General features: G+C 39.5%; 1 protein-coding gene across 1 annotated transcript in view; it reads left to right on the top strand.

Annotated features, from left to right (window-relative positions):
* ANO4 (anoctamin 4) overlaps positions 1-9,837 on the top strand; it is a 124,613-nt gene extending 114,776 nt beyond the window's left edge. Inside the window, exons 25-28 of the mRNA XM_086740075.1 lie at positions 84-203; positions 3,190-3,295; positions 6,165-6,360; positions 9,159-9,837. Of these exons, the coding sequence (XP_086596201.1) occupies positions 84-203; positions 3,190-3,295; positions 6,165-6,356 (418 nt within the window). The 3' untranslated portion in view covers positions 6,357-6,360; positions 9,159-9,837. The remainder of the gene's footprint in view (positions 1-83; positions 204-3,189; positions 3,296-6,164; positions 6,361-9,158) is intronic.
* Positions 9,838-12,092: the final 2,255 nt, after the last annotated feature.

Here is a 12,092-nt window from a genome sequence, read left to right on the forward strand (position 1 = left end):
CCCAGAGAACATCCTCCTGGGTACAACAGTTAATGAAAAAACCTTGCTGTGTCCTGACTATAGGATTTTTTTTTCCTCTCCAGGTGTATGGTTGGCTATGTTAATGCCAGTTTGTCAGTATTTCTGGTGTCTGACTTTGAAAACCGTTCAGAGCCAACATCAAATGGAAGTGAATTCTCTGGTTCACCATTAAAATATTGCAGGTAAGTATCTGATGAAAATACCTCTCTGCTTTAAGACATTGCAAGGGAGAAGCATCATGGTAAACTCAGGGCTGGAACTAATTTTCAGAACTTAAAGAACAGTAATGGAAAGAATTAACTGCACTATTCAAGGCTGTTAGCTGCATTATTCCTTCCTTTGATACAGGAAAAGCTGAAAAGGGGATATCTGACAGGTGTTCCTAATGCAGGATTTGTATGGTGTCATGGCGTGAATCAGACACAACCATCATGGAGAAATATGGTATCAAAGTGCTGATAATGGGTGACCGATTATTTATGGACAAGTGAGATGAAACTGTAATCACATTATATCATAGCACATGCACAAGGAAGTCAAGGTTGCACAGAAGTGACCACACTGAGTAATTTCACAGGTCTGCCAGGTATAAACAGGGTCTGTCCTAACTTACTTTTACGAAACCTCAAATCCAGCACTTCCTAATTGCTGAATGGTTAATACGTTTATGTCATTGCTTACAGGTGTAATTATTCGTAATAATCATATACTTCTGGTTTGAATCAAAATAAAAGGAGCAGTTAATTATCTTTATGTCTTTGTCCTCAGCCAACAGATTGGGGAAATAGTCTGAGACTAGTCTGTAATGACAGATTTGCAACTGATTGATTCTAATTGTCCAAAGAATCAAAGATCTACTTAAAAGTCTTAAATGGAGTCTCAACCAAAAATACCAAATGACAAGTAGAGCTACCATTTTTTATTGCAACACTGATTTACGAACATGAGTCCTGGTACCTGTAGATACACTTATTCCCAGTGTTTGTCACTGTGGTGAATTTAAATATTCTTTCATAACTGCCTAAAGAAAAAATGATATTCTGTGATACAGCAAAAGTCAATGAGACTTTGTGATATTGTGGCATTTTTATTAATAATAAGTTTGAGTGGTATAGCACAATGAGGTGGAGGGGTGTGCATTAATGCTTTTGTTTAACTAACTGATATTTAAGACTGTTGCAATTTATTTGGCAGAAAAAACATCCCAATGTTGAATCCATAGATAACATTTTATGTGGAGCAGGTCCACTTTGAGAATACTCCATTCCACATTGTTTGCCATAGCACTGTTTAATAATGTTTTGTATTTCTGATCATTCTCTTCCTCCTCTTTAATTCCTTTTTTCTCAACTTCAAGCCTGAGGTTGCTGCTATGTAAAGCTGATCATGGAAATCCCATTGATAAAAAATTGTCCCTTCAATATCCCATAAACAGAACACTATTAAAATTGGTGCCATAAATCTCCAGAAGATAAATCTGCTCTTTTGGGAAACATTGAATTGTTACGTATATCTACTCTTGAAAGAAAATTAATGTCTTACTTTCTTTAGCCGAGTTTATCAGCTACTTAACCCACCTGAATTCTGCTGAAACATCAGTCATTTTAATTGCACTTGAAGCCAGATATTGATAGTGAGGTAAGGAAATACTGTGTTCTACTGTGCAATAGTGTAGGCATTTTTCCAGGAAGGCAGTCTGAACACAAAACAGTGGCCATATTCAGTTAACTTTTGCTCACCTGGCACCTGGATGGTGCCATGTTATTTATTATGTTTATTTATAAAAGGTTATCCCATTTCTTCATGTGTAGTGCTTAGTTCCTAGCAAGTACAAAAAGGAGACATACTCTACAGACTTGGAACTTGGTCCAGGGATTTCTGTTTTCAGGATGCTTAGGATATTGTAGAACATCCTAAACTATGAAGTCAGAATGCTGTTTGCAGAAGGAAAGATCATCTCAGTTTTAAGAACTTGCACTAAAGATACTGCAATTTGAGAGAGGTTTGTTACTGACTAAGATGTCAAGACACAGTTTATTTCATTTTGTGTAGTGTCTTCTGCAAGCTAAGAAGGTGAACCTTCAGGGAGTAATGCAGATTATCATAGAGATTAAATAACTGTTTATTTCTTTTGCTTATCTGAGTTTCCTTTAGTTTCTTAAAACTAACTTAGAGGTCAAGTTTAAGTGTATTATTCACTATGGTACTTTCAATATTTTTTCTAATGGGTTTTCTGTCCCATCTACAGGAAACAGATTAAGGAGAAAACAGTTTTTACACTACTCTTAAATTAAGTTTCTGCAATAGTATTTTGGAATTAACATATTTCTAGTGCTAGTAGAAATTAACTCCAGAATGTGTGACTTAAACAGATTCATGATTTGTTAATGTAGTTTTGGAGTCTTCCTGGATCCAACTTTCCCAATATATATCTCTAGTTAGTTTATTGAGACCTAAAGTCTTTAAAGAAACATTCTGTGAGACAAGACTCTAGATCCCTTTCTTACACAGTCGTTGCCCTGTTGGTATATGAAGAGGTGCATTTCTGGCTCCACTAAATTAAGGATGAGTCATGCTTTACACCAGGGATGGCCAACTGATTGACCAAGGGCCAGATGGAGCCCATGAGGCAGTTTTAAATAGATTTTGGGAGATCTGTCAGGCTGACAAAACTGGGGACATTTATGTTCCAATGTTCTGCTCCATGTTCTGAGGAGGTGCCTGCAAGGCACATGTTGCTCTGCCAAGGGAGGTGCTGTAGGGTCAAACCACTGGTGCTGAGCACTCAGCAACTTGCTTCAGCAGTTTTGCTTCCTACAGGCACTGGCCTGGTCCTTTGCACTGGATTTCCATTAGCAGCTGGAGCGCGAAGTGCACTCCTGGCGTGCATCTTACTGTTAGGTTTCATCTGAAAGTAAACCCATTTGGGTGAACCAAAGCATGGCAAGCAGAGGTTATCAGGATATTTGCTTCAAAAGCACGCACGTGATCTGAAAGAAAACACTAGTGTAGGCATAGCCTAAGAAGCAAGTGGTGTTGTGGCAACTTGTACAGTCTGAACTGAGATAATTTGGTGCAGAAAATGCAATGATCAAGAGTTTTGAATTTGCCTCCTCCCAGTCAGCAGGGCAGGAGCTTGGTAACTACCATACTCTGCTTGTCTTTCAGGTACAGGGACTACCGAGACCCTCCTCACTCCCCAGTGCCCTACGGTTACACATTGCAGTTCTGGCACGTCTTAGCAGCACGGTTGGCTTTCATTATTGTATTTGAGGTCAGTGACTATTCAGGTGGCAAGTGTGTCTATTTCTCTATTTTAACAAAAACAACAAAATGAAACAAATTTCCCTTTGAAGCTTTTTCATTGGGCTGATCTATGATGGCAGCTGTTGAGATTTTCATGTTAGGTTCTGCTATTTATATTGTGCTTTGTATTCTCAGATCTGTTTTCCAAACAGACACAGATATTTAGGTCTTAACAAAAAGGGGAAGGGGGGAATGCAGCGCTTTGAAAGCCTTAACAGTGACTTGCAAAGAGGGGAAATAAATGAAGCTTTTATTAACTTTTGGAGTTTTGGCGTTTGTATCCTGGGTAAGCTGAGAAGCCACAAGCTGACTAGTGTGTGAGGAAGGGGTGAAGGAGCATGAGAAGAAAAGATGAAATCTGAACAACTGAAAAATGAAGATAGTTTAAGTTACAGTATTTATACATCTAGCTTTTTTCTCTGTTTTTTAATACCATTCATTTCCCCAGAATTTTTAGCATCACAAAGCGTTAATTGATGGCAGTGAAAAGGATTCAATACCTTTGCCAATGTTCATAATATTAGTACTTACTGTCAGTATCTCAGAAGTCTTTAAGACAAACCAGAGAAGATAATGCCAGCTTCACATGACTGGTATTCCCATGCTGATTTTGAAAAAGAAATACAGGAGTGTACATAAATAGGATGAGATCATTTTCAAAATAAAATGCAGCTCTTAAGACCTGAGTTTCAGGTGCCTAAATATCCCTGCCGGAAACCAAGGGCTCAACATCTCTCCGGCACAAGCAGTTTGAAATGCCTTTTACACTGTGAAGAAGCCAAACAGGGAACAAACAATTTTTAAAAACTCTTTACTCAATCCTCTGCTCTGAAATCATAGCAACAGGGCATCCAATACAAATATGGAAGCTGTAATCGCCAGAAATTATTGCCATAATGTTCCTGAGCACATACTGGATTTCTGACTCACAGTACTGTGTAAATTCATTCTGAACTGAGCTTTCAAAGCACCTCTTTGGATCACAGAACAGAAGCATTTGAAGTAGAGGAAAGGTGAAGGGGAAACATTTTCTAGATTATTTCTTCTGTAGGGATGTCTTGGTGGTTCAGCAGAAGCCCAAGCTCTGCAGTGAATTCTCCCTGATTGTTATTTTCAGCCCCTCCCAGACAAAGGGGGAATAAGACACTACCAATTGGGCTCTCTCCTTCCTCTACACTGGGCAAACTCATTAGAGACTGGTCCTAAGGAGATCAAATCTTCCATCCTCCCTGCCACACCCAGGGAAACATTAGGGGAAAGAAAGAAAGATTTGACAGAGGCCTGCTAGGCTTGATCTCTTCTTTGTTTCTTGAGCTGTCGGTACTGAGAGCCAGGGTATCTGTCTCCAAAAAGGTCTACAACAATGGCCTTGGCAGGCCCACCTAAGGAGTTTTAAGATTGAAGAGAGCCTGGCTTCTTGATAAACGCTTGGCATAAAGGCAGCATGGCATAAGAGCAAAGATAAATGAGGCAAGAAAAATCAGCCCTGCTGAAGTCTTTGTGCCCAGCTAAATTTGTGACCTACTGCATAATAGCTTTTTGTGTCTGTCCAATACTTGCACAAGAGAATTGACTTTGCTTTGCCCCGATCAAAGCCATAGGCTGGTTCATAGCTGTTTCCCTCAACAGGGGCTACTGTTTGTTGGCACTCCAAACTGTTTCCCTAGCTATACTTATGAAATCAAAGTGGTAATTGCAGCAGAAACCATGACGGTCTTTCTCTGTGGAGAACACTAATGGGTGTATTGTGATTGCTACAGCAATTGCAGTAAAAGATTGAACTAAGAGATAAGTGATTCAAGGTAGGTTTTTTCACAAATTAAGTAACTACCCCAGCTCAGACACCTTTTAGTCACTGAGCAAGTGGGCGTGGTGAGTTTGGCTATCTTGACCTCCTTCAAAAACAAACACAAGTATTTCTTATCACTGCAAAAGGAAATATTTGTCCAGTCTAAACTGAGTATTCAAATACAGTGCTGACAGAAGCTGCTGTTTTTCTTTTTTTTTTAAGTTTGGCAAAAAAAAACCCAAGCAATTTAAATATTGCAGGTTTATTTCACATGAGGGAAGAATAAATGGGAAAACATGTTACATTTTCTTTTCGGTGGCTTTGAAAGAAGGGTTCTACTTGGAGAAGACAAAATATCTTTACTTCTCCAATCTAGAGTTAGTGTCCTTTCTGAGATGGAGGATTTTCTGTTTCTCTACTTCTGTTCTCAAGTGGACTGAGTAAATGTCCAAGCAGCATCTTTGTTCAAACAAAAAAAGGACACTCAAGCAATCCTCTCCCATTGCTGTGGCATGCCTAAACATGAGGGACAAAGGATCAGTTACTTTGTATTTAATTATGATGTTCAATAAATGGCAATATGGCTTTGAGTGAGAAGCATAGTATAAGAAAAATGTTTTGTGTTGCATAGGTAATTCATTGTCTCCGAAACTGATGCAAGGGTTCTCTGGTAACAGGAAAGTATTCTATCATTTGATCCTCCTCTTCCTGCTGTGCAATCCACTAATACCAGGCCCTGCCCAAACAACCTTACAGCAAAGCATGGCCTCAGGAGTTTGAACACATGGTCATACAACAGTTTTGAGGCCTTATTTGAACCTAGACACTCGTAATCTTTGCTGAGATACATACAGCACTCACTTTGGCTGGAGATTTTGTGAGGAAAAATCTTCATGGTTTCTTTTATTCAAATTTAGTAATAGATTTAGTTCCAACACAGCTTATTTTTGTGACTGGATGGAAAGAGTTTTCAAAAGATATGGAAAGTACTTGTTTTCTTCCTAAGATTTTAATTTTTCATTCGTTTTTTTTTTTGTTGTTTTCACAGCACCTTGTCTTTTGCATAAAACACCTGATTTCCTACTTAATCCCAGATCTCCCAAAAGATCTGAGAGATCGGATGAGGAGAGAAAAGTACTTGATTCAGGAAATGATGTATGAAGCTGAACTAGAACGTCTGCAGAAAGAGAGGAAGGAAAGGAAGAAGAATGGAAAATCTTATCACAATGAGTGGCCATGATGGGGTGAGGAAGAAACTGCTTAAAAGAAGATAGGAATTCTGTTTATAAAAATTTCCTGGTTTTCTACAGTGGAGAGTGCACTGAAAGAAATAGTCAGTGTTGTGTGCACTCACACATGTGTGCCCATGTTTAATAGGGTGGGTATTGTCACAAGCCTTTTGAAATTAGAGGTCTTGCAAGGCTTAGTCTTCTCCAGAGCTAATGTCAGCATGAGCAGATCAGTCCAATGCTTAAGTCTCTGCTCTCTTTCCAGGAAGCTCCCAGGCCCTGACTTAAATTCAAGGCCATGAACTTCAAAGCAGTTATATATCTTACAGTGCTTTACAAAAGTCAGTGGTCTTATGGCTCATTCTCATGACCAAGTTGCTACTTCATAACCACTGACTGCACACTGGTAACACAACAGTGCTTGTCCATGTGCGTGGCCACCACCTGCAGCACATGCATGGCAACGTTGCCCTCTTCCACCGTGGACTGAATGTGTTAGCTGACATTTATCACGAGTTAAGGTCACATATGTTGACCATTTCCATTACTCCAAGAATACTGAAGTATTTTTTAGGAGGAGATGCTTGATCATGAGTCTAATCAACTGGTCTAACAATGATGAAAAATTTAGGTGTGCAGAAAGGCTGACAAATAGACAAGCATCTAAATGTGGCCAGAGATATCTAACTGGAGGGTCATTTATTTGGAAATGCTACTGTGAAAAGATTATAATACGTTTTAAAGATTTGAACAGTGCCTTTTTAGCTATAGGACTGTCTGGTCTCTGAAGGAAACAAATCAGGCTAGGGCATCTTGCCCAGAACTGCCCATGTATTTATATTGCAAGATCGCATTGAGGTCTCGTCAGGATTAGGGTATATGAGACAGATAACAGAAGACAGACTGTGTCTTGAAGACCTATCTGCATAAGTAAAACAAACAAAAAAAACTCAACAGATTAACAAGGTCAGCAGAGCAAAAGAAAACAGTCATCCAGAAACTCTATACTTGTAACATTTTCTTTATTTATCCTTCTGTTATCTATGAAGGGGTGGAGAAGAAAAATAAAACAACAGACTGTAGTATGAAATAGCTTGAAATCTGTCATGCAGAGCAATGCTACACAGGCTGCAGAATTAGATTTGGGTGAAATGGGCCACTGTCTATAGCCTTTTGCAAATTCTTTAACATTATTAAATTAAAAATTTCTCAGATCATTAACCAAAATAGTGGAGTTGTAGGTCTGAAGACTGCAGAAGTGTTGGATGGAGCAACATGAATCAAAATGCTGAGTGGTATGAAAGCTCTACCACCTCTTGCTTCAAAGTGATGACAGTTCAATTCTTGTAGAACATGCAGTGGCATAATCAGCCACAACACAAAGAAGGAAGTTCAAAAGCCAAGACTTCAGGACCACTTGCACCAAGACACCATATTGTCAAATTAAATCTATCAGCTTCTTTCCACTGCAAGGGAGAACTGTGCTATTTCCATGCCAAGGGAAGGTTTTAATGAAAGGTAATACGGCTTGAGGAAGGAGGAGAGTGGAAGAAAATGTATGTACCTTCATCTCTGTAGCCACTGCCTGCCTACACTTTGCTTCCTCACAGCAAGGAACCTCCAGTAGTGACCTATCATTCTACATGAAGAGAATAAATGGCACAGCAGCTCCCATTTATCAGATGCTCCTGGCCCAAGCCTGAAGGTCCCATGGGGCAACATAAGGACTGAAAGAATTTCAGGAGTAGTCTGTTCTCTGTTGACTCAGTGCCAAATTGAGTGTGGAGCACAACTAGTGTATGAGGTGTATTCCTGCCTAATGAGGAAGTGAACTTGTTCATCTTTGCTCCAGCTTACAGCAACTGGGGACACATCCTATGTGGGCAGTGGAGAAATGGGAATATTTCTGTTTCTGTAAATCGGGGGTGGGGATTTAGGCAATGTCATCCTCTGATACACACACACCAGATGGGTTAGTATTCACCATCCACCACCTACGGGTGTGTACTGCACTTGTAGTCTGGGGACTCTCAGGCAGGATCGCTGTGCAAAAATCACATTCAGACCAAATTCACATGAGCAATTGGATGAGTTTGCATACCCTCTGATTAAAACATCAGATGACAAGAGCTTAGAAACTGTTTGCTAAGTAGTAAAGTGAGATGTGAGTCATGCTTAAAATCAGTGCCACCCATATGAGTGTGAACCTTTGTGAACTCCTGCAGTAAGATATAGCTTTGTCAATGTTGATCTCAATAACTTCCCAGAACTGAACTGAAACCTAGTAGAATATAAATTGACTTCCACTTCAGAGGAACCACTGAAATATAATGTGCCAAAACAAATAAAGTGCAGCAGAAATACAATAGATAATAATTGTGTTTGAGACTACTTTTCAGCATAACTACATTATGATGAATTTTCATGGTAATACATTGCTAGAATTTATGTCCTGTTCTGCTCTAAATGAGAACACGAGCTGGCTGCTTACCAAGCTTGTTCTGAGTATGATGCTGAAAGCGGCTCTGATCTGATCCTGAGCAGATCCAGAGTACATTTCTGTTGCTTAATGTTGACCAGTCAACCCACTGAGGTTCCTGTGCTGCTGGTCTGCAGAAAAGATTGTCCTTTAGTCCTTCAGAGCTCTATAGCAGAACACTCAGGAAAGATGACCCCTTTTAATTTATTAATTAGGAAAATATTCTACAAATAATAGACTAATAATATAAATGGAATTTTAGTGGTGTCTAGATAGCAAACTTATGCCATTCCCTTCTTTCTGATCTGATGATGGGCTTTGTTCAAACCTCCAGGTGACCGTCCTACATGTTGTTTACTTATTCCAGCTCCACAAGAGCACTACCTTCAAGGGAATGAGAAAAAATGCAACCTCAATGCATGCCACAGACATTTTACATAGCAAGCAGGACAGCACACATCAAAGGATTTACTGTGAAATCATCTTGCAAACAGCATAGGATTGATCTCCATAGACCACCCTTGACAGCAAGCATGTACTTCATGGGCAGTTATACACCAGTTTTTAAAACCAAGAAAAAAATTGTATATTAGGACTGTTTTTCAGCCTGTTTGCTACGTTTTTTGCATTCTGTCCCATATTGGTTTTACAGATCTTAGAATAAAAAATGTAAATGAACAACCTGGACACTTTGGCAAAAGAAAAAGCCTAGGTATAGAATATCATCTGTGTTCAAGCCACTAAATACTACAGCAGAAACGCTGTTTACAAATCAGTTCTTTTTTATTTTAAATCTTTCTGAGGGGAGTTATGTTATTTACCATATATATAAAATATATATATATATATATAAAGTATACAGAGAGATATTGTTTATTTGTAAATAGAAAAATCCTATGGAGAAGAATGTCAAGTTTTCACACTTTAAAAAAAAAATCATCAACATAAAGCCATGTTTAATGCTTGTATAATGTGACGCAATAAACTTTAAAATAAATTATGCATATTAAATATTTGCTGTTTGGTATTCATTAGTTATTGTCTGTTTACCTTATTTGTTCAGAAAGCAAACAGACCAGTCAGGTGGAAGCAAATTTAAATGCAGGCCAAAAAAGGGCCAAAATCCATCACTACTGTGGATGCTTTGTGTTTTCACATTGTAAAATATTGTTCCTGTTGTGGTTTTAGTTTTGTTTAATGTTCCTTCTTGTTTTGTCTCTTGACCCTGCCAGATGCTTCATGTAATTTGGACAGCGTGGAGCACTCCCACTCCCATGGAATCAATATCAGCTTCATTTCTTTGTCCGGTGAGCTTTTAGCCGGGAGAGATGAAGGATCAGGGTGCAGGAGTGTGATTGAGACACCAAGAATTATCTTGCTGCTTTTACAGAGACAGGGCCCTGTCTGAGAGTCTAACTAGCAGAGGATAGTATATGATCCCAGAGAAAATATTACTCAAAATTAATGAATTATGTTAATTAGTGATGCCAATTAAAACAAGCAGCATATAGAAAAAAGTAAAGCAGCAAGGGTTACTTTGTAGCTCTGTAGCAGTCATGGGAGGTTAGTTAGCAAGGGTTCATTGGTAAAGTTTTAAAATGTTTGTCTCTAAACCTCTTACAGTGAGATATTCCCTCCATTGCAAACTCATCTTGACATTGTAGATTGTAGATCAATTGATATCACCTGGCCCAAACTTTCACTTCATATCAAAATTACAGTTAAATGACTGCTCAATGCTTAAATAGTGACTTCAAGCAGTAAGTGAAGATAAATTGGTCATTTATGTGTTTTATCTGTTTTAAACAACTATGTGAATTCAAATCACTGAGGAAAAAAAAAAAAAACACAAACCTCTGTGGCACTACATTTTTTCTTAACTATGATAACTGGGAAGATTAGTTTTCACTCCATGAACAAAACAGGTAGAAGTCGCAGATCATCCAGGACAGTTTAAGGTGGTATCAATTACAGTGCAAGCAGTGATCTCAGCACAGAGCGGTGCAACAAAGGCCAGGCTGATGCTGTTTAACACAGCAGTGATCAGTCACCTTCCCAAGAAGTGACTGTACTTACCCTTTTTCAGACCTGTGGGCTGAAAGTACCTGGTAAGTACAAAATATTTTACCCTAAGGCTCAAGAACTATTCTGTAGCACAAAATGCAGTATCTATTTCTGTGTCATGAAGACAATGCAGGATGAGCTGCACTTAACTTCTGAGGCTTCAGAAGCATAGCCAGCTCATTCGCTCAGTGGACTAGTTGTTTCTAAGTGACTAGGACAGTCCCAGAACAGGGCCAGCCCCTTGTCTCCCATTATCTCCCTGTCCTTAATCTCAGAAGACTTTATTCAGGATGCTATGGTTTGTCTCAGATTTTAGATATATGGACACAAGAGGTAACTCAAGGGATCTATCCCGCTCACTCACAGCCCTAGGCTGTGGCTCTAGGCATTTACTTGGTCACAGAGCTGCAGCAGAGGAATGGGAGGCAAGGGACTGGCTCTCCCTAAATTCTGCATTGGATCATGTAAACCAGTGCTTTAGGAGGCAAAGGGGAAACTTGCCTGCATCACGTAGTTTTGCACTGGGTCAGGCAATGGAGACATGCCCATGGTGGCAACCTGTACAGTGTCTGTCCGGCCTGTGCTCCTTTAGCAGAGGTCTGCTCCTTGGAACCCATTTTTTCTTCCTGATGTTTTCTGATCTTGTCAGTTCATTTTATGCAGTAGATCATCAAGTGCCCTCTGTCACAGGGGCACGGAATAAATTGATTTAGATGCTAAAGGGCCCCAGTCAAGGTAGATAAACCAGTTCTGTGTCATATTCCAAGTTACAGCAGCTCAGCATCTGGCACAAATGCAGCATAACTTTTAGAAATCATTTAAGACACACAGTCAGTTTTTCATTTGATTCTTAAGTGTGACTGCTTTATAAGCTTCACAGCTCAACTTTCCTGCAACGGCTTTTATCCTCCAACTTGATTCTGCTGCTGTAGAGGAGTTTTAAACACCCATGTATAGCCATAGCAAAAAGTCTGCAGTACAAAACCAACACAGTGGGTCAGAGTCTGTTCTCTGCTGCTCTAGAAAGCACATGAGGATAAGGAAGCAATGGGGGTTTTCACCCTACACAACCACAAGTACAGTGCATGGTTTGGCGTGGATGTGCTGTTCAGCTTCTTTTGGCAGCCCAGCCAGACAATGATCCGTCCCATGCCTTGCAGCCCTGGAGAAGCCTTCACTAAGTGATAGCCTTTGCGATCCCTTC

The sequence above is a fragment of the Chlamydotis macqueenii genome, chromosome 1 (assembly GCF_036417535.1).
Source record: "Chlamydotis macqueenii isolate bChlMac1 chromosome 1, bChlMac1.mat, whole genome shotgun sequence".
Classification (NCBI taxonomy): Eukaryota; Metazoa; Chordata; class Aves; order Otidiformes; family Otididae; genus Chlamydotis; species Chlamydotis macqueenii.